We start from the raw sequence: 26,105 nt of genomic DNA, 5'->3' as shown, positions 1-26,105 counted from the left end.
ACTGATAAAAATAACAAATAACAGCAACAGTAATAGGAGTAACTAGTAATGATGGAAATGCTAATAAATACTACTACTAATAATAATAACAGTACAGTAAACTCGGTAATGGGGTGAACTGGCCCTCTCTCTCAGGTTAGGCATCATGGTTGGCCCGTCACATGGCCCCCCTCGCTCAGGTTAGGCATCATGGTTGGCCCGTCCACATGGCCCCCTCTCGCTCAGGTTAGGCATCATGGTTGGCCCGTCACATGGCCTCTCGCTCAGGTTAGGCATCATGGTTGGCCCCGTCACATGGCCTCTCGCTCAGGTTAGGCATCATGGTTGGCTCTGGCCCCTCGCTCAGGTTAGGCATCATGGTTGGCCCCGTCACATGGCCCTCGCTCAGGTTAGGCATCATGGTTGGCCCCGTCACAGGATACTCTCAAGGCCAACTGCTCGACTGGTGTAACAGGTTTGCATGGTGTATCTTTGTTGTATATGGTCCTTCTAGGCTTGGTATTCCTCTCCCCACTCTTCTCTCCCATCTCTCCTCCTTCCTCCCACAGCTGTAACTCTTCTCCCCCACACACCTCCCCCCACACACACATCTACCCCACACACACACACACATCTCCCCCCCCACACACATCCCCCACACATCCCCCCCCACACACACATCCCCCACACACACATCCCCCCACACACACACTCATTAGCATACGACCGCCAGCATAGTCACCGGGAGACAACCTGGCGAAAGGTCGTTTGGCTGCGGACGTACATATAAAGACGCTGTTTAAGATACGACTCCCGGCCATTACCGCCCTCAACAACCCCACTGTTAACTACGCCACTCTCCCAGCAGTAAATAGTTTTTTTTTTTTTTTGTTTTTTTACAACTTCAGCTGTAAGTTCGTGGTTGTGTGTGTTTGTTTTGGTAGGTGTTGGAGTGGGCTGACTTCTGTAGGATTGTCTGTGTGTGTGTGTATGTGTGTGTGTGTGTGTGTGTGTGTGTGTGTGTGTTATATTTATAACAACAATGTCAACCCCATCACACACACACACATCTCCCACCACGTCGCTTATAATACCCGCTGTGGCCTCTTCCCCCTTCCTTACCCTTCTTCTCACCCTTCCTCCTCCACCCTCTCCCTTCCTCCTTACCTTCCTTCTTGTCTTCTCCCCTCTTCTTTTACCCCTTTTCCCATCCTCCTCCCTTTTCCTTACCCCTTTCCCCCCTCCTCACCTCCTCCCTCCTCTTCACCCCTCCTTACACACCCCTCCTCCTCACCTCTCCCCCCTCCCTCAGTACCAGCATGTGAGGCACCAGTCCCCAGGGAGGAAATAACCCCAATAAGACGACACTTGATGGGAATTATTGTCATTAAGATTTATTATTGTTGTTTTGTGTTGTTATAAAGGGGTTACAGACAGTTTAAAGGGAGAGGTCGAGTCGTTTTGGTGGCACTAAAGATTTAAACAATTGACGACGTGAGGTAGAAATAATAACTATAATAATAATGATGATAATGAAGGAGGTGATGATGATGATGGTGATTAGTAATATTGAATGTCATTAAGATTTGGCCCTCTAACTTATTACCTGATAGCTGCTAGTTAATGACACCCTAACGTGACCTGGGGGGGTGATAATAACAACCTACCTTAACTTAACCATAACCTAGCAAATTATCTTAACCTCCCCAAATTAATCTGAAACCTAACCAAACTTAACATAAACTAACCTAACCAAACCTAACAAACTTAACATAAACTAACCTAACCAGAAACCTAACCAAATCCAACCTCACTCCGCCCCCCTCCGCCAGGTAGAGCGTGAGGGTCTAATCATCAGGTGAGATAAACTTGGGTGCCAAATCTTCTCGTTATCTGATAGGGAATCACTTAGTGCCAACCGGTGAGTGACGTGTGTTGGCGCCTTGGGGTATGTTCACTTGTAGAATATATATAATGGTTAAATATATTTTCACTCATGGTCTTGATAAACCAACCTATAACGACGTCAAACCAACCAATCCCGATGTTAAACCAACCAATTCCGATGTCAAACCAACCAATCTCGACGTCAAACCAACCAATCCCGACGTCAAACCAACCAATCTCGACGTCAAACCAACCAATCCCGATCATCCGACCAAAACCCAATCCTCGACGATCAAACCAACCAATCGACGTCAAACCAACCAATCTCGACGTCAAACCAACCAATCCCGACGTCAAACCAACCAATCCCGACGTCAAACCAACCAGACCGACGTCAAACCAACCAGTCCCGACTCCCACCCCAAAAAACTCATTAGTTAATACCTCGCATGGTGGAGAGGTATAAGGTATAAAAGGTGTCCCCAGCCCAGATAGTGGTAGTGGTGGATGAGATGTGGATAAGCAGCAGGAGGTGGTGTGGATTTGTGGATTCTGTCTTGTGTGGATTCTGGTGGATGGATGGGGTTGTTTACTGGTCGGGGCTATTTGTTGGTTGTTGTGGTGGTGGTGGATTAGGGGAGGAGGAAATGGGTTGTATTTTGTGTGTAATATACTCAGAGGCTTCTTAATCTTCAGGTGATCTATATTCATTAACTCATTCTATATATATCATTTGGTGTATTTTTTTATTTATTTTTATTTTAATTTTATTTTATTTTATTTTAATTTATTTTTTATTGTTTTTATTTATTTTATTTTTATTTTTTTATTTTTTATATAGTTATTTATTTGTTTTATATTTTTATTTTTATTTTTTATTCATTTTGTATTATTATTTTGCTCCTGTCCCATACTGAGGGGAAGAGAACGCAACACGGCTGGTCTTGTTGAAGGCGACGCGTCCTTCTGTGTACACGAGTCTTATGAGTGTAAAACCGACACACTGTTTGGGTTGGAGCTGAAGTAGGTCGGTTAGATGCTGCCTCACACTCTCCCTGCCTCCCTCCCTCACTACCTGCCTCCCTCCCTGACTACCTGCCTCCCTCCCTGCCTCTCTCCCTGCCTCTCTCTCGGGTAGATGAAAAATTGAAGGTGCACCACCAGTGTTTGAAGAGACACCACCTACCTACCTACCTACACCCTGGGAGCTTGCCACACCTCTATCACCCCCATCCCCTCCCACACACACACCTTTCCTTTACCCCCCTCCCACTTAGCCTGATATCTCTCCCTTACACACCCTCCCCCACACATCCACCCCTCCTCCCCCACACATCCACCACCAGGCCCCCACTGCAGCAGGTGATGTAATGTGGGGTGACGTAATACCTCCCCGGGACACACTCACCTACCACTCACTGCCTCCTTCCTCCTTCTTCCCCTTCTCTTATCTCTCTCTCTCTCTCTCTCTCTCTCTCTTCTTATTTTTCTTGATATCTTGCTGTACCTTTTGTCCTTCTTCACCTTTTTTTTGCCATACCCAAAGTTGTTATTCTTTTCTCCTCTACCTCCCCCTTTTTCTTTTCTTCTTCTTAACTAGTCTATCATTATTATTTATCTCTCTCTCTCTCTCTTCTTCGTCTTGGTAATAATGTGTAGTTGGTCACCATGGTAACCTCTCAGTCAGGTGGGTGGAGGGGCACACCTGGTGTTGGTGGCGAGGATGTGTTGTCTTAATGATTCTTATCTGTCACGGCCCAGGTGCGACTCGGCTAACACCATCTCGACTTGACAGGTGTGTGTGTGGCGAGGGAGAGACGGAGGAAGGGGAATAAGATGGGAGGGAGGAGGACGGGGAGTTAGAGGGGGAAGGAAAGGAGAAAGGGGAATAAGGAGAGAGAGAAGGATGAAAGGAAAGGAGTAAGATAAGGAAGGGAAGGGAATAAAAGGGTAGGAGGAGAGGGAGGTGGAAGAGAGAGGAATGGAGAGAGAAAATACAGAAGTGGATTAGGAGGAATGGGAAGAAATGAGAGAGAGAGCGAGAGCGTAGGTAGGTCTGTTACAGGTGGGTGTGTTTAAGTGGGAGGGAGAGGTAATTAAACAGTGAGGGATGAAGGTCACGGGTATAAAGGGACAGAGAGAGTGAGTCGCTGGGATAAAAGCACTTTATTATTGATCCTCCCAGGCCAGTGTTTACCTCCTGCAAGTGGGGGGACAAGTGGAGGGATATGTATGAAAGAGGGGGACATGTTGGGAGGAAGGAGAGGGACAAGTAGTAGAGAGGGGACACATGGGAGAGGGAGATAAGAGACAAAATGTTCTCTAACTGACCGTATAGCTAACGACCAGGCCCGTGTGTCGTGTCATCAAAGTGGTTGCCGTGTGTCGTGTTGTTTAATGGTTCACGGTGGGTGAGTCAACGCCCCCTTGATCCTCTGCTTCTTCAAAGCCTCTTTGAGTCTTTGTGCCCGTACACAGTTCTGGCAATTCGTTCAAAAGCTACACGCTCGCTTGCTTTATTATTTAGAATTGTGGAGTACAGGTTGTTGGGATATAGAAGAGCAGCTTGCGTCCAACATGTTTATATTAAGTAACATAAAGTGGGTGAGTGAAGGTAGGGACAACATGGTGCAGTTCCCCCACCACTTCTCACGTGGCCTTACCTGACCCCAAGGTAGTGTTAGTCCGCTCATACTGTTATGGTTCGAGTCGTCTCCCCTCCTGCCCCAAGGTCACGGCTACTTGCCCGCCCAGCTGTGCCGCCCGGGCTAAAGGGGGTGGGGGGTGGTAATGCCAGCCGGTGGTGTTATCACGACAGGTGGAATAGCCAGCTGTGTAATTCTGTGGGGGGGGACGGATGACCATCTGTGAGGCTTAAAAGGTAGTGGATGACCTGCTGTTTGGCTCGGGGGGAGGTAGGGGCTAGTGTGGCAAATTAGGAATGTACAGAGTAATGGAAGCGCGCAAAAAATAAGAGGTAAAAATATATAAATAAGTTGAGACCACTTTACGTTCATGACGGGTAATGGAGTGAACTGTGCCGCTGCAGGTGGGTAAGTGGGAGGTGAACCCCTGAGGCTACCCAGTTTCGTGTCTGTGGTACAAGACTAAACATGAGCGGAGGTGGATATCACGTCTCGTACCATGTTGTATCCTGTTCACGCCACGTATTTACAAATAAGGGTCGTGTGTGTGTGTGTGTGTGTGTTTAAAGAGCCCAACTGCTGTGAGAGGAGGAGGAGTAGGAGAAAGTGTGTTGTTAGAGTGACAGGTCAGGTCAGGTCACAACTGCGGGAGGTCAGAGTGTCAGCTGATGAACCCCGCGATCTCGATTATCGCGTTTGACCAGGCCATCACTCATTGGACCTGACTGTCTTTGTCTGTGTGTGACGTGAGAGATCGGGGTATCGAGACACAGGTACTTAAAATGGAGATATCGGGAGACAGAGAGATTAGAGATATCGAGAGACGTGTATACTCAGACGGAAATATTTTAAAACGTTGATGCCGCTAGAATCAAATCAATACCCCAAGACAAGAAGACCCGTCAAGAGAGACATAAGCCAGTAGCAACACAGACACTTACCCTTGACACAGTGACCCATACTGTCCCCAGCACCATGTATTATGCATGTCCTGTCGCCTACTCCTCTTCCTCCTCCCAGGTAATATAAACTGGGGTGACTAAACTTAATATGATCCGTTATTTTAGCCTTGTTTACAGGTTGGAATTCTAAACAACCGCGACCAAATAGAAACTAATGGTAAGCTTGGCATAAAGACGTGTTAAATGGAGTCGTCAGGTGAATGAACCATCGAATATACGCAATTGTGGCGAGGCAGCGATAATGTACTCTATAGTCAGGGGGGATATAGGCGTTTATACCTTGGCTGTACGAGGAAGTTAGATACTCAAACATTCGCGTATATTTTTTTTTCTCACCTGAAGGAAGTGAATGCATCTAGTTATAGTCTCAGTTCAACTTCCACGCCTTCCTCTATACCTACACCCGGGTCGTCTGTGCGTCAAACCCTGGCTGACAACACACCGTGACTCCTGTTCAGCAAATCACCCCCTTCATCTCCTCTCCCCCCCTCCCCCCAGACACACACCGTACACCTGTGAGCTCAACCCTACCCTCCCCAAACAGACAGACAGACACACCTGACCTAAGCTTCACCCCCTACAGCGAGCAACAAATAGTACACAATCCCTTAATCGAGCTTTGGCTGTCGAGAGGTGGAGGGGGGGGTTGTGGTCACACGCTTGACACTTGAGGGTCCTGTGTGAGACCCAGACGAAGAGCAGGAAGGTGTAGTAGGGTGAGGAGTGAGGTGAGAGGGTAGATTTTCTTCATTTTGATCACTATTGGTATAAACATATCACAACCTTCTCCCCCCCTCTACCCTCCATTCTTCCCTTCCCCCCCTCTTCCCTCTTCCTCTGTCTCTCTCTCAACTCCTCCATATTTCCTTCCCTCTCCTTCCCCATCCTGCGTTTCCCTTCAGCCTTCGTCTTGGTTCCCTTCGTCTCCTCTTTCCTCTCCTTCTCCTCTCCTTCTCCCCTCCTCTCTTTCCCCTCGCCCTCCTCCCCTCCCCTATCTTCCTCTGAGCCTCAGGCGTAGTCAGCCAGCCAGCCATTGTGTGCTTTCTCGCATTCTTGGGGAAATGACCACAGCTCCTCCTGGCTCACGGTGACAGCCTGAGGGAGGTGCTGGACGTCAGGGGTGTGGGAAAATGAGGGCCACTGCTGCTGAGGGGGGAGTGGGGATGGGAGTAAAGAGGAGGAGAGGGAAAGGTAGGAGAGAAGAGAGGGGGTAAACCCAGGCTCGTGTATGTTAACAGGAAAATATTTGCCATCACCTGAAGATTAAACATCCCAGCCTGTATCACCTGAGGATGAACCACCATAACCTAACCTTCTGCAGGTACTGTTAGTCTGTGATGGTAAAATAAACTTGGAGAAGGAAGGGGTAGTGATGAGGTAGTTGATGCTCCTCCAAAAAAAAAATTGACACAAATCCCATGAGAGACTGAACTGAGTCATGGATGGGAATTGATGGTGGCCTTTGTGGGGTGTAGTAACCATGAGAGCTGGTGAGGTCTTGTTGACACCCTTCATGTGAGGGGGTCGTAAACAAAGACTGCCGGGATCTCTACTACTCCAAGCTTGACATACATCACCCACTTGCCCTCCTGCCATAAAGGTTATTATGCTTACTGTTGGGAGTGAGTTGACCTGGGTGGTGTGGAGTTGTTGGAGTGAAAGAAGATTTAGAGGAGGGAGGGAGGGAAAGTGTTGGAGTAAAGAGGGAGGGAGGCGTGGGGGTCAGTGCAGTAGAGTCGACCACATTTGCGGTATTTTTCTTCCTGTCGCTTTCCTCCCTCCCTCCCTCCCTCCCTCCCTCTGACCTTCACCACCACGCCCAGCTGCTACACCACCACCACCACCACCACCACCTTCTGCTCCATCACCAGTGTATCGCATAGCTGACTGACTGACTGCCTCCTGATTGTCTCTTCTACCTCATGACTGCCTACCTACCTCCTAATTACCTCTACCTACCTCCTGATTACCTCTACCTACCTCCTAATTACCTCTACCTACCTCCTGATTACCTCTACCTACCTCCTAATTACCTCTACCTACCTCCTGATTACCTCTACCTACCTCTGCCTACCTCCTAATTACCTCTACCTACCTCCTAATTACCTCTACCTACCTCCCAATTACCTCTACCTACCTCCTTACACCTCCTGACTCCTTAATGCTTCCATGTTTGTGTACCTTGATAGAACAGTTTTAAGTTATGCTGTTTCCTACTTTCTCCTCAATGTTTGCCTTGATGTGTGACTGATTGGACGCGACACTGGTAGAATGTTCATGTATTTGTAACACTTATCGTTCTGTTTATATCAGTATGAGAGTGAGTGTTTTAGTAACCTGGTTGTCCCGTTAAGTGTGGCTCGATATCGTGACCTGGATTTTATAGCATTACAGGGCGTGTTGTGTGGTATGTTGTGGTGTGTTTAGCCAGATTATCACCCCCATGTACCGTACTTGACTAGATTATCACCCTCACGTACCGTACTTGACTAGATTATCACCCTCACGTACCGTACTTGACTAAATTATCACCCTCACGTACCATACTTGACTAAATTATCACCCTCACGTACCGTACTTGACTAAATTATCACCCTCACGTACCGTACTTGACTAAATTATCACCCTCACGTACCGTACTTGACTAGATTATCACCCTCACGTACCGTACTTGACTAGATTATCACCTTCACGTACCGTACTTGACTAAATTATCACCCTCACGTACCGTACTTGACTAAATTATCACCCTCACGTACCGTACTTGACTAGATTGTCACTACACGACATGCTTGATTAAGTCTCTCTCTCTCGGGGTCAAGAGCCAGAGAGAGCTATATAACAAGAGTGGTGACGGTGTGAGTGTGACATGTTACCACTCGTGTTACTCGTGAACTGCCCATCATAACACCTCATTATGTGTGTGTGTGTGTCTGTGTCTGTGTCTGTGTCTGTTTCTCGCAGCCATTGTCTCCCGTCCTCCCCTCCCCACATAACTCGTCGCCGCTACAATATATGTACAGTACAGCTAACAGGAGATGCAGTTGCCGCCATATCTTTTTCTTTTCCCCACAAAGTACATAGTGAACTCGGCTGTTGTGCTGTGTTGTGCTGTGTTGGCTGCGTCACATCTTCTTCGCGTCAATTTTTTATACTTTCTGGATAATAAAAAAAAGCATCGTCTCTCTCTCTCTCTCTCTCTCTCTCTCTCTCTCTCTCTCTCTCTCTCTCTCTCTCTCTCTCTCTCTCTCTCTCTCTCTCTCTCTCTCTCTCTCTCTCTCTCTCTCTCTCTCTCTCTCTCTCTCTCTCTCTCCTCCCCCCCCCCTCCATTTACCGTCATTAACTCGCTCACTATCTCCAGTAAACATTGCAGAGAGAGATAGTCATGACATTATTATTTATAACAAGAAGTCTCCCTCAGTTATCTCTTGGAGGGAGAAGAGGGAGGGAGGGAGATCTTGTTGTTAGGAGACCGACCCAGCTGGTGGAGGGAGAGCTTCTGTCTGTCTGTCTGTGACGTTATTACCACGCATTAACGAGAGAGCCTGTGCGGGAGGGAGAGGAATTTCCTGTAAACTTGCTGCTGCGGTAGTTGGTAGTTATGGCCCCTTTGCACTGACTCATCCGCTGCCTCTGTGTGGGTGGGTGGGGATGGTGGGTAGGGGGTGGGTGGGTGGGTTGATGTAGGTACGGATGTAGATGCGTGTGGGTGGGTGTTGGTATGTGGGTGGGGTGTCGGTATGTGTGTGTGTGTGTGTATGTATGTACTGTATGAGAGAGAGAGAGAGAGAGAGATATTGTATGTTGTTAGTCCTGCTTTTCTTATTCATTATATTCGCCGCCCACACACTCTTACTCCACACACACTTATCCCGCCGCCCACACACTCACCCCCCCACACGCACCCCCTCCCCACACCCACAGAGGTCACGAGGTCAAATCCAGACGAATTTATTTGCTAAGTAATACCCAAACATATCTTGGTCTTGTGTTTAATTATCTCCTTGTTGGGGAGATGAAGTGACTCAGGGAGGGAGGGGAGGGGGGAGAAGGAGGGAGGAGGGGGGGGGAGAAGGAGGGAGAGAGGGAGGGGAGAAGGAGGGAGGAGGTAGGGAAGGTGTTTGTTTTGATGAAGTTTGTGGTTGTTCAGTCACTGGTGTATATTTAACCCTTTGAGTGTGTTAACTTAAGTCGTCATTCAAGTCATCATGCTCAAAGGGGGTGGTCAAGTCATCGTAGTTAACTCGGTGTTGTTATCGTACTCAAGGGGTTAAATCATCGTACTCAAGGGGTTAAATCATCGTACTTAAGGGGTTAATTCATCATACTTAAGGGTTTAAATTATCGTCGTCAATGGGTTAAATCATCGTACTCAATGAATAATCGTACTCAGAGGGTTTAATCATCATACTCAAGGGTTTGACTCATCGTACTAAAGGGGTTAAATCATCTTACTCAAGGCTTCAAATCATCGTACTCAAGGGGTTGACTCATCGTACTCAAAGGGGTTAAATCATCTTACTCAAGGGGTTTAAAGACGCCAACTGAAGATCTCAAAATAGTTCGCTACATATTTTCCGTAAGCGAGGATGTGGAAAATTTCATCTAACTGTTTTTAATTACATGGCCGTTTAAAGATGGCTGTCAGTGTGAGATTAGGAAACAGACAGACAGACACTACGAACACTGTCTTCTACCGATTAGATGCGTTCTCTCTCTTTTTCCTTCCTCTCTCTCTCTCTCTCTCTCTCTCTCTCTCTCTCTCTCTCTCTCTCTCTCCTCTTGGTCTATTTACCATGCCAGAACCCCAAAGCAGTGTTTGGATTGTTTTCTTTTCATTACATTTGCAGTTTTTCAGTGGTTTAGTCATATTTTCTTTCTTGTTATTGATTTGTGTATTTTCGTCTTTCAATTTCTTTCTTCAGGTGTCCCTCCTTTCTCCTCCTCCTCTCCCCCCCTCCCATGTAGGCCTATCTTGGCTACAAACTCCACCACCACCGTCACTAATGTCGTCTTTTCTGGTCTTTTCAGTTCTCTGCGCCAAAAGAATTTGTCCAAGAAGGATTTTTTCAGTAAGTATCTCTTGTGACATATATATACAATAAGTTCTAAAGTGTAAGGGTGTATTGTGTGTGTGTGTGTGTGTGTGTGTGTGTGTGTGTGCCTAATATAAATAAGTTTCAGGGTTTGTTATTTGTTTGCTGTGTTAGTCTGGCAGGTTATCAAATGTAAATTACGTTGGTTTGTGCCACGTGTGGGGGGGGTGTGAACAAAGAAGAGGAAGGAAGGAGGTGACAGCGAGGAGAGGTAAGAAGAAGAGTGAGGGAGGGAGAAGAAGGAAGGAGGTGACAGCGAGGAGAGGTAAGAAGAAGAGTGAGGGAGGGAGAAGAAGGAAGAGTGAGGGAGGGATATAGAGAAAGAGGGTAAGGGGGAAGTTGAGAGAGAGGGTGGATAGTAGCAAGTGGTGATAGAGGCAGTGTGAGGAAGGGAGGGATAGAGATACAGTGAGGGAAGGGAGAATAAAGAGATGGAGGGATAGAAGAATAGAGAGAGAGGGGGATAGAGATAGACAATAAGGGAGAGAAGGGGGGGGGGAGATAATAAGGGAGGGAGGGAGAGTACCGTGATGGTGGGGCCGACACCCTTACCACTCCACAATACCCTCCCTTGTCTCCCTCCTGTCTCACTCCCACACACACGCAGTCCTGCACGTAGGCACATATGTACACACACATTCCCAGGCACATGTACACACACACACACACACCCGCACCCGCAGTCCGCACCCCCGTACACTCACTCACTCACTCACTCACTCACACTTGACACTGGGGGTCCCTGCACTCAGGTTATTATGAGGTGTGATTGGCTGCTGTTGTATTATAAGACTCACTCAAGGGCGGTGGTCGGTTGTAGTTATTGTTCCTTTATTATTATTATTTTTTGGGGGGGAGTAAGTGGGAGAGCTGTGATTGGATGGTATGAGTGGGAGAGCTGTGATTGGATGGTATGAGTGGGAGAGCTGTGATTGGATGGTATGAATGGGAGAGTTGTGATTGGATGGTATGAGTGGGAGAGCTGTGATTGGATGGTATGAGTGGGAGAGCTGTGATTGGATGGTATGAGTGGGAGAGCTGTGATTGGATGGTATGAGTGGGACTGTGATTGGATGGTATAGTGGGAGAGCTGTGATTGGTGTTGGTTCTGTCTGTGGCTTTATTGCCTTTACGACTGTATGTGCTGCACAAGCAGGATAAATCAAGCATGTAGTTAATAATATTATTTTCTTCCTGTATGACTTTATTGACGTGTATTTATTATTGTGTAGAGGTATGGTATGTGCCGAATTGCTAGTGTTTGTGTTGTATGTGCGTTCGTGTTTGTATGTGTACTGTGTAGGTCTATGCTAACATGCTAGTGTGTACTGTATATTCGTGCTTGTGTATATATATATATATGTGTGTGTAAATTCCCTCACTTTCTATGTAATAATCAAGAGCAGTGTCCCGCTTACCTTGTGAATATATATCGTTAATTAATATATATATCTTTTTGGTGTGGCTGGAGGCACAAATAGAGAGAGTAGGGACGTCACTTGAAATGAGATTCTGTTTGGTGATTTCCTCCTCCTCGTGTTGTCACTGTTAGATGCATTTATTTCTACTATTAATAGAGGAGTCAGGAGGAGCTCTCATAGTGGTGGTAGTGGGGATGGTAGGGGTTATAGTGGTGGTGGTAGTAGTAGGGGTGATGGTGGTAGTAATAGTGAGGATGGTTGTAGTGCTGTGGTAGTAGTATTGTTTTGGTAGTGTGGCATAGTGGCAGTAGAAGTTATAGTGGTGGTGGTAGTGATCGTGTTAGTGATGATGGGATGGTAGTGTTAACATTGGTAATCGTAGTTAATTGTAGTAGTAGTAGTAGTAGTAATAGTAGTAGTAGTGATAGTAGTAGTAGTAGTAGTAATGATATTTAAAAATGGCACTAAGAAAATTGAGGAGCCATATATGAGAAAACAAATAAAATTCTCTTATTTAATTTAACTAGAACACATAATGAAGTACGGTACATGTAAACATTGTTAATAGTACTGTGTGTGGCTCAAGCAACCTACAGTAATCTTCTCCGTGTTAATGCTGCGTAATTGTTTGTGACCTTTGTGTGTTTTTGGGGGGGAGGGAGGGGGTGTGGACGTCCGCTCATGGTCGTTGTCGTCTTAGATAAAAATAAATGTCAAAAGGAAAATCTAATTGGTGTCATCCTTCCTGGCCGTGTGTGTGTGTGTGTGTGTGTGGAGGAGTCGTGCAGGGTGTGACATACGAATGACTACTGTGCCTTCCTTCCCTCTACTGTGCCTTCCTTCCTTCCCTCTCACCGCTAGACCACTAGTACCTCCATCCTCCTCCTTCTTGTTCGTCTTTCTCCCTCCTTCTTCCTTCTCCTTGTTCGTCTTTCTCCTCCTTGTGCGTCCTTCTCCTTCGTTCCTCCCTCCTCTTCCTCCTCTCTGGGTCACGGTGGGGGGCCGTAATTGTAACACCAAATTATAATGTATTTTTTTTGTCTTTGTTGGCGCTACAAAGTCCTTGGTATTTTTTGTCCTCTTTTGTGTTTGTATTTCTCTCTTTGACCGAGGTAGGGATTGTTTTTGTTTGTGTTGTGTCTTTGATGTTGTAAATATAACGTTTATTTGTCTGTGTATGTTTTGTCCAGTTCAGTGTAATGGACGAGTGTGTGTGTGTGTGTGTGTGTGTGTGTGTGTGTGTGTGTGTGTGTGTGTGTGTGTGTGTGTGTGTGGGTGTTGTGTTATTGTTGTATTATTATTTACTATTATTATTATTATTATTATCATCATTATTATTATTTTTCGTCAGTAGAAGTGAATCAAAATAATCAAGAGTTATGTGGTGATGGAACCCAACACCGACAACTACAATAAACAAATAAGAAGACAGAAATTAGTTTGATCAGACGCTTCATTATCTCGTGTAAACAGCGTGAGTTGGTCAGTGTGATATGTGGTCTCTGTCCCCCCCCCCGCTTGGTGTGAGTGTTGGGGGTAGTGTGAATTGGTCAGTGTGAGTGTTTTGTAAGGAATTCTGTATCGTGTTCTTCCATTTAATTTAGAACACACGCACACACACACACTGACTCACACACTCACTGTACAGTATAGGGTCAGTGTACAAGGTCAGTATACATGGAAATTTTATTGATTTAGGTAAAGTACAGGCGTGAGTACAGGTATAAATATTACAAGAGTGATGTCAATATGTACATAATGTACTTAAGTTGAGTAATTTGCTACGGCAAGTTTAACTTAACAAGAAGTACTGTAATGTGATGTTATGTGTGTGTGTGTGTGTGTGTGTGTATGTGTGTGTGTGTGTGTGTGTTCGCGCGCGCTTGCTGTTGGACTCAGCTTGTCATTGTCTTCATATCTATAACTAAAGGTAATGAATGAATGAAGAGGTGGTGTGGTCATCAGTGAGGTGGTGTGGTCATCAGTGAGGTGGTGTGGTCATCAGTGAGGTGGTGTGGTCATCAGTGAGGTGGTGTGGTCATCAGTGAGGTGGTGTGGTCATCAGTGAGGAGGTGTGGTCATCAGTGAGGTGGTGTGGTCATCAGTGAGGAGGTGTGGTCATCAGTGAGGTGGTGTGGTCATCAGTGAGGTGGGGAGGATGAGCAGTGTCGTGGGTGGGAGTCAGTTTAGTTAAGGTGAGGTACACTAAGACTGGGGCGCAGCTCCCCCTTTGGGTATTGTGTTTTAAAGATGATGGGACGCGAGAGGCTGTGTGGCTGACTGACTGGCTGGCTGGTTGGTTGGCTGGCTGGCTGGCTGGTTGGCTGACTGACTGACTGACTGGATGTCTTGCTCACTGGCTGATTGACTGGCTGTTTGACTGACTGGTTGATTGGTTCGTACTGTAAGCCTACCTTGTTGATTGTTAGTGCGTGTGTGTGTGTGTGTGTGTGTGTGTGTGTGTGTGTGTGTGTGTGTGTGTGTGTGTGTGTGTGTGTTTCCTGCCCCGTAGCTGCCAGGTTATGAGCTAAGTTTTGTCTGGTGTGGAAGGGGGGGGGGAGATAGTCAAGATCTATACCCTACTTGTACTGTGTTATAGGGCCCCAAGTGAGGGAGGTGGGGGTAGGGAGGGGTAAAGTGGGCATCACCTGAAGAATCTCCACCCCAGCTTCTCCTCTAACCTAACCTAACCTAACCTCACCCATCCTCACCTCCTCAAATTGCGTTAAGGTCGTTAATCTTCAGGTAAAATGAGCTACTGGGGTGCATATTCTTCAGGTGATCAGTGTAGGTTTAATTTTAACTGTTTTTAGTAATGTTAGTTAATTGATTGTTATTTAAGGCGTATTTAAGAAGGAAGGTATAATGGATCTCACCTGTGTTGTATATTTTAAAGATGAATGACTGTTACTCTGCCCGATTGACTTTTGAGCATCCCGCCAGTTGCAGAGTTAGTCCGATTTAATCCCCGGGGTATTTGTGGGGAGGGAAGAATGAGCAATTTGTTGTGGCAGTGTGAGCTGTATACCAGGGCGGGGGAAAACGTTCTCTTTAAGTGTTCTATTGTGATATTTGATGGTGGTGAAGGGTAGATAGAGGCTCAGTCTGGTGAGGTTGGGTTAGGTGAGGTGAGGTTAGGTGAGGTTAGGTTAGTGTTTGGCTCCCCTTCCCCTCCTTTCCTCCCACCCACGAACCAACGATTTTAACATTTATTTCTAGGTTCGGATTTTGCGGTTTTAATTCTGTTATGTAAATGAGTTTTTACCAAGGCGACACGGAATCCTACCGGAATGTGAACTAAAGAGGAGGGGGTGAAAGAGCTTGGTTTTTAGGGGGGGTAGGTAGTGGGTCAGTTAATGAGTGAATTAATGGTTGGGTTAGTTAGCGAGATAGATAGATTGATTGCTACCATCTGTAATGTTATTTAAAGAGGAAGGAACGTACCAGTCTCCCTCTCCGCATCCCCCCCACTCCACCTCCACTCCTCCCCCCATACTCCACCCAACCCCCTCTCTCTGATCCTCCTCCTCCACCCCCCCCTCTCCTCCCTCCACTCCTCCCCCACTCCACCCCCCCACTCCACCCCCCCCCCCCTCTCAAATACCCCATCCAGGTGCAGGTTTAGTTTGACCTATTTTCTGACGGGGCGGGGAGAGGTAGGTGGTGTTCGACCTCTCCCTCTCTCCTCTCCCTCTCTCCTTCCCTCCCTTCTCCACCTGTCTCCCTCCCTTTTCACTTCCCTGCTCTATCTCTCCCACTCTTCCCTCCCTACCTCTTCTACCTTTCCTACCCCCTTTCTCCTCTCTTCCTCCTATCCTCTCTTCCTCCTCCTATCCTCTCTTCCTCCTCCTATCCTCTCTTCCTCCTCTTCCTCTCCTTCACTCCTCCTATCCTCTCTTCCTCCTCCTATCCTCTCTTCCTCCTCCTATCCTCTCTACCTCCTCTTCCTCCCTCAGGCCTCCGATGAATGATTATATTGGAATAGTTGGAATACTAGGTGGTTCATGTCCGCCGCTGGCATACCTCCTCCTCCTCCTCCTCTTCTTCTTCTTCTTCTTCTTCTTCTTCCCTCCCTCCTCTTCCTCATAATCATCATCTTCCTCTTTCTCAGCATTTTCTTCCTCCTCTTATTCTACTTCCTACTTCTCGTCCGACCTCCCAACCTTGCAGTGTGTATATTATTTATTTATTTATTTCCTAATCCTTGATGTGATAAAGTCATACCCAGGACTTTTAACACTATGTGGAACCCCCCCCTCTACCCCTCCCCTCTCGCCTCAAGGTAGTGCTCTCAGTGTGTCATACAGAATCTCTCTCTCTCTCTCTCACAGGGGAATGACATTACGCGTCTCTCTCATCTCAATATACCTGACTACTGCGCTTGGTGTTGGTTGAGAACTTTTGTTGTGATGTTTGTGTTGTTGTTGTTCGTTTGAATGTGTTTCTGGTTCTGTTTTTTTTTATTATATATTTTTTTTTTGTTAATTACTTTTGTTATTTTTATTATTACTCTTATTACATAAGAACATAAGAACATAAGAAAGTGGGATACTGCAGGAGGCCGACTGGCCCATACAGGGCAGATCCCTTTCACACCCATCCCAGCACTTCCATGTGCCTATCCAACTTCGTCTTGAAGCTCCCTAGCGTCCCCGATCCTACTATAGCACTCGGTAGCCTATTCCACATATCCACAACTCTATTACCAAACCAGTGCTTGCCTATATCCTTCTGAATCGGAATCTCTATCTAATTTCTAAAGCCATTTGTTCTAGTTATTTCGTTATTACTTCGAGCTCTGAACATCTTCCATTTTTCCTTGTTAATCCCACTTACCCACTTGTACACCCCTTATCATATCTCCCCTAACTCTACGCCTCTCTAATGAATGTAAGCCCAAGCTTTTCAGTCTTTCTTCATAAGGAAGGTTTCTAATATTATGGATCATTTTTGTCATTCTTTGTACTCTCCAAAGAATCTATGTCCATTCTATAATAAGGACACCGGTGAACTGAACCGCATAATCCAGCATGTGTGGTCTCATCAATGCTAGGTAAAGTTTGAAGATAACGTCAGCAGTTCTGTTACTCACAGACCTAGATATGAACCCAAGAATCCTGTTTGCCTTGTTGCGAACGCTAATACATTGTTTTCTAAGCCTAAAGTCGTTACAATTGGAAATAAGCATTCTTAGACTTTTTTCACAAACTGAGCTTTTCTTTCTATTTCAAAAGTTACCTAGTTTATACTTAATGTCGGTTATTATTAACATTATCATCATTATTATTGTTATTATGACTTATTTTCAGATGTATTACATTTCTCTACACACCGTTACCTTTATCACAATAAACTCCTCTTACAAATTAGTTTCATGGCGGTCAAAACTTACTTCATGTTTCCGGCAGAGAATGTGTGTTGTGTTCCCCACCATCTGCCGGAGCTTGGGGAATAAATATATACTGTAATATCCTGATCTAACCTGACCTGATATAATCTAACTTGCCAGAGATTGGAGAATTAATATTTAATAACCTGACCTGACCTCATCTGATCTGACCTAATATAACCTAACCTAGACTATCTTAATGGAACATAATCTAAACTAGCTTAATATAACCTAACCTAACCTGGAGAATTTATACATACTGTACTATACTGTAACACTGAGGGTAGGTAGCGAGGCGAGGCTGGACCACCACATTGGAATTTACAGTACAGTTGTTGTACCAGGATGAGGGATGGTGTGTGTGTGTGTGTGTGTGTGTGTGTGTGTGTGTGTGTGTGTGTGTGTGTGTGTGTGTGTGTGTGTAACGACCCTGTGGTGACCAGCATGATGTATGTGTTGGGATTTGGTGCTTTTAATTACATCTGTCTGCAACCTTGCTGTTTGTGGCCCTAACGTCCAGCTGTTTGTGGCCCTAACGTCCAGCTGTTTGTGGCCTTAAACATCCAGCAGCTGGAGGCCGCGATATACAGGAGTGTGTGGCAGTTACACTCAGGTGGTGGGGAAAATAGGTCGGAGGAAGAGCGAAGGACTTAGGAGTAGTACAAAGAGAGGAGGACCGAACATGTGGCCCAGTTGTGCTCTCTTCCTCCCACAGCCACGCCTCCTTCCTTCCTTCCAAGCCACGCCCTCTTCACAGCCACGCCCCCTCCTCAGTCACGCCCCCCTCCTCAGTCACGCCCCTATCCTTACAGCCACCTCTCCCTCTTAGTCACGCCCCCCCTTCCCCCCTTTCATCCGCGTCCCCCTCCTTACATCCACCTTTGAGAGAGAAGGTGGCGAGGAGGATGGGAGATAAAAAAGGAGGGAGACAGAGACTGAAGGAGGGAAGAGGGAGGGGAGAGAAAGAAAAAAAATGAGACGAGAGAAAAAAAAATGGAGACCAAATGAAAATATAAAATATGAAAGACAGAGATGATGAGAGAGAGAGAGAGAGAGAGAGAGAGAGAGAGAGAGAGAGAGAGAGAGAGAGAGAGAGAGAGAGAGAGAGAGAGAGAGAGAGGTATATGATGGAGGATTCAGAGTAAACTGTGCATCGAGAATCTTAAGAGCAAGTGTTTGTTTGTGTTGGTAAATGGGGCGTGAATGTTAAGAAGAGGAGGAGGAGGAGGAGGGGGCAGCAGTGGAGTGGAATGGAGTGAAAGAATTGGAGTGGGAGCTTAGAGTGGAGTGAGTAGGAGGGGAACAGTTAACAGGAAGAGAGAGTAAGAGGAAGGGGGAGAATTGGTAATGTAAAGAGAAGGAAGTGAGGGAGAGGAGGAACGGAGGGTGGAATAGTTAGGAGAGGGAGGGTGGAATAGCTAGGAGGGGCAAGATGGGGAGGGTGGAATAAACAGGAACGGGTGGATGGGGAGAAGGTGGAAGAGTAAGGATGGTAAGATGATAAAGGGAGATGAGAGGTAAAAAGAGGAAGAGGAGGCGATGGGATTACGTCTCGTGGTGGTGGGGTGAGGGGTGTAAGGTGGTGGGGAGGACAGAGGGGAAATGATTATTACACCGAGGGGACCACCAACAATATCAAGAACAACAACAATAACAGCAACAAAAACAACCACCACTACCACACCGCCACCACCAACGACCACACCCACCAACTACCACACCTCCCACCAACTACCACACCACCCACCAACTACCACACCTCCCACCAACTACCACACCTCCCACCAACTACCACACCTCCCACCAACTACCACACCACATATGACACACACTCATGCACACCCAGCGCCAGGTGACACACGTTTCCGAGACTTCTCATTGGAGGGTCGTGGACGGCAGGCCTTTCGTGAGACCCCAAACTGGAACGGCTTGGATGTCAAAATTTTCATGAAACCCCAATTTGGAAGGTTTTGGACGGCAGATTTTCCCAGATGGCAGACTGCTTCTCAGGCCCCAAATTGGAGACCAAAAATTCGGTATGCCATAGGAAACACTTGAGAGTTTTCCAGAAGCCCCAAATTGGAAAGGCTTAAACTGCCGACTTATTCTCAAGGTCCCAAATCAGGTTAGTGGTGGTGGGCGGCAGACTCCCGTAGGGGCCGTGTTGGAACGGGAAAAAAAGGCAGACCCAAAATATAAATGGAAACTTGTTGACAAGGAATGTGGGCGGCGTGATAAAAGCAACAGTCTATGTTTAGATACAGAGAGAGAGAGAGAGAGAGTGTTGTGGAAGACGAAGAGAGGAAAGGGAGGAGGAGGAGGCGGGAAGACGAAGAGAGGAAAGGGAGGAGGAGGAGGCGGGAAGACGAAGAGAGGAGTAGAGTGTGTGTTGGAGGGAGGTTAGGACAGATCGCTTAAGCTCCAGCATCAGAGGGGAGGGAGGGAGGGCCTTAGGGGGATGGGGTGAGTGATCAGCTGATGGAGTAAGCCTGGGGGAGGTAGTAGGGGGAGGAGGAGACATGGTGTAGCAAGGGCGCCTCTCATGTCACCGTCATCGTCGCCGGCGTGTGACCTACTTCAGCTAGATTGGAGAGTCGTTATCATCGCGTTGCAGAGAGTTTAAGATTTTCAAGTGACAAAAATTTTATGATTTATATACGCTCGTCATCTCTCTCTCTCTCTCTCTCTCTCTCTCTCTCTCTCTCTCTCCGTATCTTATTTGCTTGTGAATTCTCTCATAGTCAAACTGTCTTCATAAACATCATATCATTAGACTCTCCTTGGCAGGTCAGATGAGTGTTTAGTGAGAGCCAAGTAAGATATAAGTCTGGTGAAAAATGTTCCCTCAGGTAACATATTCATGGATCGTAAGGGAGTTTTGCATATGAATATCTCCAAGTTAAGTGAGGAGAAAGCCGCGGGTCTATACACACGATCAGTCCCCGTGTGTTGGGTGATACCGGGGAGGTCCTCACGCCGCACGTCCATCCATAATGTACACGTGTGGGGTGGGTGTGGTGCCCTCTCCTCTTCTTCCTCCCCTCTCCTCTTCTTCCTCCCCTCTCCTTCCTCCCCTTTCCCCCCTCTTCCCCTTCTTCCTCCTATCCCCCTTCCTCCTCCTCCACCAGTATCCTTAATTGCTACTTTTCTTTCAACTGTTATATAACCTGGTATCGATCCCATGAGACCATCACCTAACCTTACCTTATGACGGCCTGATTAACCACATTGCTTTACCACGTCTTGTCGTTGTTTATACTCACTCACTCAAACTGTTACGAGTTAGGACACCAGATGTAACAGTACCTAGTCTAGTGATGGTGAACTGTCATGGTGTGGGAATGTTTTGAGATTGGTAATTATTGTGAGGCATCTCTGCTGTGTTCCTGATGGTGGTGGTGGTGGTGGTGGTGGAGACGTAGTAATAGTCACTTGTTGATGTTGTCACTCTATTGTCAACGTGTTTATCGTCATGGTGGGGGAGAGGGTGTCGTGGTCCATAAGGATGTAAATTAACAATCCTATCTTGATGTACTGTACCTGACGAGACATTTCCAAATAGGAGAATAAAAATAGAATAAAAAACGAGAGAGAAATCATTAGAGAACGTGTGATGATGATGATGATGATGATGTGGATGATGATGTGGAGGATGTGGATGATGATGATGGTGATGTGGATGATGATGATGGTGATGTCTCGGTGGTGGACACGACACACGCTTCGTCACTATCTGTTAAAACTGGTGTGAGTGTCGTGATGAGTTTCGACGTCACTCTCCATTTATGTGTCACTCAACTGTATGTATGTACGATTTTTCCTCATTAAATATCTGACAGTGTTGTCATTCTCCCGTGTTGTCATTCTCCCGTGTTGTCATTCTCCCGTGTTGTCATTCTCCTGTGTTGTCATTCTCCGTGTTGTCATTTCCTGTGTTGTCATTCTCCCGTGTTGTCATTCTCCCGTGTTGTCATTCTCCAATGTTGTCATTCTCCCGTGTTGTCATTCTCCCGCGTGTTGTCATTCTCCCGTGTTGTCATTCTCCCGTGTTGTCATTCTCCCGTGTTGTCATTCTCCTGTCAGTTTGAGTTGTTGATTTTACAGTAACGAGAGGCAGCCCAGTAGTTTACCCGCCATTCTATGTTGTTAACGTAACGGTCCAGTCTTTTTTGTGTTGATTTTTACACTGTCACGTGTGTGTGTGTGTGTGTGCGTTACTGCTGTCATTCTCCTCTCAGTGTGAATGGTTATTGGTACGGTATATGTTGCCTGATATTATGCCTCGGGTGATGTACAGAACGATATGGTCGGGTCGGCTCGGGTCGTGTCGTTCCTTGGTAATATTACAAGCTCGTGTTTTTAGTATCGGTAAATATCGTTGTCGTTCTCCTCTATGAGTGTGGATGGTTTCATTACGGGTTTCATCTCTTGTTATTACGGGTGGGGGGTGGGGGATACAGTAAACCCTTCTTCTTGTTGGGGGAAGGGGGTCTCTCCTCCACCCTCATGTGGCTGGTAACTCCATCAGGTTGTTGCCCTTACAACCTGCGTCAATACACCAGACTGATGCTTCTATCTTGTGTCAGAGAGTGTTGTTTCGTCACCTCGCCTCCCAAGTGTTGTCTAGCAGTGTCTCGTGGGTGTGGCGGGGAATCTGTTTCTCCTCTAGCACCGGAAGGGGTCATGGTGTGGGAAGTTTAGGGAGGGAAAAATAAATAAAGTGTGGGTGTTGTAATAACTCTGTGTTACGGTAATCTGCTGCCGTTCTCACACCTCTCGTCGGTATAACTGTAAACAATAACAGATGGTTGTAACTTGAAGCAGTATTTGATATAACGAGAACTTTTAACCATGTTCTGTATTGCTGAGGATGTGGTGTTATATGTAGCATGGTGGTGCTGTGGTGGTGGCGGTCATGGGAGGTAAGGGCAGGTGTTTCAGATTCGTGGGATAAACTGTCCATAATTGAAAACAGTGTTACAAGTGTGTGTGTGTGTGTGTGTGTGTGTGTGTGTGTGTGTGTGTGTGTGTGTGTGTGTGTGTGTGTGTGTGTGTGTGTGATGCAGGATCATTTTACAGGTCGTTGGCAATAAACCATAACATCATTTACCTGTTATTGAAGGTGACCTCACTCCCGCTAGGTAACAACACCAAGACCACCCCCACCCCTGTCACCAGGTGTGATGATAACACAGTCCTCACCTGGATGATATTACTTACCACTCGTAAATATGGCGAAGTTATTAACAAGTGCGTTAGTATCACTTATACTGTAGATTTCAACTTCAATTTAAGTGTATTGCGTGACAAATTAAAACACATCTGGTAGAGCGAGTGTTGTGCGTGGTGTTATTATTGCTGTGCTACACTGTGTATGTCTGTGTGTGGTGTGTGTGTTTTTATGCATACCGGTACGTTTATTTGTCTCTATATTCCTTAATATATATATATATATATATATATATATATATATATATATATATATATATATATATATATATATATATATATATATATATATATATAAATAGATATCTATATTTGTGTGTGTGTGTGTGTGTGTTAAAATCATTTACTTTTCATATATATGTGACTGACCTGTTGTGTTGTGTTTCAGGTTTGCCAGATCCGTTCGCCAAGATCAGTGTCGAAGGGTCAGGACAGTGTCACTCCACAGACACTTGCCGCAACACACTCGACCCCAAGTGGAACCAATACTACGACCTGTAAGTACCTCTACCTACTTACCTATCTGAGGATGTGTGTGTGTTTACCTGTCACAGTACCAGGACTTGTGGTATACCTGTGATGTATACCTGGGTGGTTTGTGGTGGTACCTGTGACAATACCTGGATGATTGTGGTGGTACCTGTGATGATACCTGGGTGATTTGTGGTACCTGTGATGTATACCTGGGTGATTTGTTGTGGTACCTGTGACAATACTCTCAAACTTATCCCATTTATATACCTTTGAGGGATACAGTCACTCAAAAAATATCTATACAAAATTATGTTGAACAAATCTGACACAATGGACGAAAGTATTTTGACAACCCTACTGAGGCAACAGAAGTCACAGTGTTCATTGTGAAATTCATCGGTCACCCCAAGTACAGATAGTCTTTTGAGTGATTGTTTGGATTTTACTGTGTGTGTGTGTGTGTGTGTGTGTGTGTGTGATCGTCGCCTGGAGGAGAGAAGAGAGAGGAAGGGAGGGTGGGGGGGCTAGTGGTAGAGGAGGAGGGTTTGTGTTCTCCCATTCCTCCTCTCTCTCATCACTATCTCTTCTTTTTCTCTCTTTTCTTCTTTACCATACCCTCTTTTCTCCTTTTCTCCTCCGTCAATCTCCTCTTCCTTCCTCCTCTACTTTCATTCATTCTCTCTCATCATAACTCCTCCCCTTTCCTCCATCCTCCCTTCCTTCTTCCTACTCTACCCCCTCCTTCCTTCTCCTCCTTCCATCCCCTCTGGAAATGGATAAAGGTGGAAGTGGAGGATGGATGATGATGGTAAAGGTGGAAGTGGATGGTGGATGAAGGCTGGATGGTGCGGGTGGTGGAAGGTGGAGGTTGGATGAAGGCTGGATGGTGCAGGTGGTGGATGGTGGAGGTTGGATGAAGGCTGGATGGTGCGGGTGGTGGATGGTGGAGGTTGATGGAGGCTGACGGTGGTGGATGGTGGAGGTTGATGAAGGCTGGGTGGTGGATGGTGGAGGTTGGATGAAGGCTGGATGGTGGGTGGTGGATGGTGGAGGTTGATGAAGGCTGGATGGTGCGGGTGGTGGATGGTGGAGGTTGGATGAAGGCTGGATGGTGCGGTGGTGGATGGTGGAGGTTGGATGAAGGCTGGATGGTGGAGGTTGGATGGAGGCTGGATGGTGCGGGTGGTGGAGGTTGGATGGAGGCTGGGTGCGGGTGGTGGATGGTGGAGGTTGGATGAAGGGATGGTGGGTGGTGGATGGTGGAGGTTGGATGAAGGCTGGATGGTGCGGGTGGTGGATGGTGGAGGTTGGATGAAGGCTGGGTGGTGGATGGTGGAGGTTGGATGAAGGCTGGATGGTGCGGGTGGTGGATGGTGGAGGTGTTGGATGGAGGCTGGATGGTGGGGTGGTGGATGGTGGAGGTTGGATGAAGGCTGGATGGTGCGGGTGGTGGATGGTGGAGGTTGGATGAAGGCTGGATGGTGCGGATGGTGGAGGTTGGATGAAGGCTGGATGGTGTGGTGGTGGATGGTGGAGGTTGGATGAAGGCTGGATGGTGGAGGTTGGATGGAGGCTGTGGTGTGGTGGATGGTGGAGGTTGGATGAAGGCTGGATGGTGCGGGTGGTGGATGGTGGAGGTTGGATGAAGGCTGATGGTGAGGTTGGATGGAGGCTCGGTGGTGCGGGTGGTGGATGGTAACGCAATGGTCTCCTTGTCGCTCGCTCATGAGTACTGGCGCTTCAACCTTATCGATGCTCGGGTCCCAGGCGATACGTGTGTGTGTGTGTATTGTGTGTGTATGTGTGTACTGTATGTATGTATTGTGTGTGTAGAGGGGGGGGGGTATACAGTCAGATACAGCGGACGGCTGGCGGCAGACATTGGGACAGACAGGTGCGGCAGACAGTGGAATAGTTAGGTGGCATACAATGGGACAGACAGGTGGGCGGCAGACAGAGAGAGTGACAGATGGACGGGAATCCATGTCATGAATTGAGTATGGAAGGTAAGCTGTATTAAATCTTGGGGTTAGGTTAGATTAGTTTAGTACTCGGACGGTTAATGTTTAGGTGAAATAAGTCGGTAAACCTAACCTAACTTAACCGAATTTAACCTGACCTAACCTGACCTAACCTAACCTAACCTAACCTAACCTAACCTAACCTAACCTTACCTTTATAGTATTTAAGGTTCAGAGATGGGGAGCATTATCTTACCCTCTTGAAATATTATATTGTCTCCCGTTCAGAAAATATGGCACTGCTGTAATGTGATCTTGTGGGTATAGAATTTAATTTTGTTTCTTTCCTCCAAAAATATAATATGTTTATTTTATTATTTAATAGATGGAATAAGGCCATATTTTTTTTATTTACTGTACTAATTTCATTGATTTATGTCCGTATTTTGATGGTAAATTCTGCCTTGAGTAAATATGTGAACCTTATTTACTGTATTGATAATTATTAATCTTTATTGTTTAACTGATAGAATACAGTCTGATCTGATGGTTATTTTATTGTACTGACTTTATTAACTTGTGTATGGCCCTTTATTTTGTCTTGATGGTAAACTGTTGTGGGTGAAGAAAATAAGAGAGCAGTTGTTTTGTCTTGAATTATTATGGATGACGGTCTCAGCTGCCCGCCACCAGGAAGTGTGTGTGTGTGTGTGTGTGTGTGTGTGTTAGTGTGGGGCAGATAGTGAGGGGTGTAAACAAGGTGGTGGTACGGGGGATAATAAATGTGAGGGTGGTTGGTGGTGGTGAAGGTGGTGGTGATGGTGACAGTCGTGGTGGTGGCGGTGACAGAGGTGATGGTGATGGAGAAATGTTTAGTGTCAGTAGAGGTGTCACAGGAGATGGTTGGTGGTGGTGGGGGGTGGTGGTGGTGATGGTAGGGGGACGGTGGAGGGGGGGAATGGTGGAGAGACGGTGGTGTGTGGGAGGGGGCGGAGATGAGCCAAGGATAAGACAAGAGGTAGCAGGTGGTGTGGTCGCGACATTAGGCCCTAATGTCCTCCC

The 26,105-nt window shown here is 46.5% G+C and overlaps 1 protein-coding gene across 4 annotated transcripts in view; it reads left to right on the top strand.

The window, feature by feature from the left end:
• The window catches only part of LOC121879566 (E3 ubiquitin-protein ligase SMURF1-like), a 131,823-nt gene that overhangs the window by 32,574 nt on the left and 73,144 nt on the right, over positions 1-26,105 (top strand). For all 4 annotated transcript variants that reach the window (XM_042386226.1, XM_042386224.1, XM_042386223.1 and 1 more), the window contains exon 2: positions 22,997-23,105. In XM_042386226.1, the coding sequence (XP_042242160.1) occupies positions 22,997-23,105 (109 nt within the window). The remainder of the gene's footprint in view (positions 1-22,996; positions 23,106-26,105) is intronic.

The sequence above is a fragment of the Homarus americanus genome, unplaced genomic scaffold (assembly GCF_018991925.1).
Source record: "Homarus americanus isolate GMGI-L3 unplaced genomic scaffold, GMGI_Hamer_2.0 scaffold9741, whole genome shotgun sequence".
NCBI classification, from domain to species: domain Eukaryota; kingdom Metazoa; phylum Arthropoda; class Malacostraca; order Decapoda; family Nephropidae; genus Homarus; species Homarus americanus.
The sequence above is the reverse complement of the archived record's forward strand: the minus strand, read 5'-3'. Positions and strand labels throughout refer to the sequence as shown.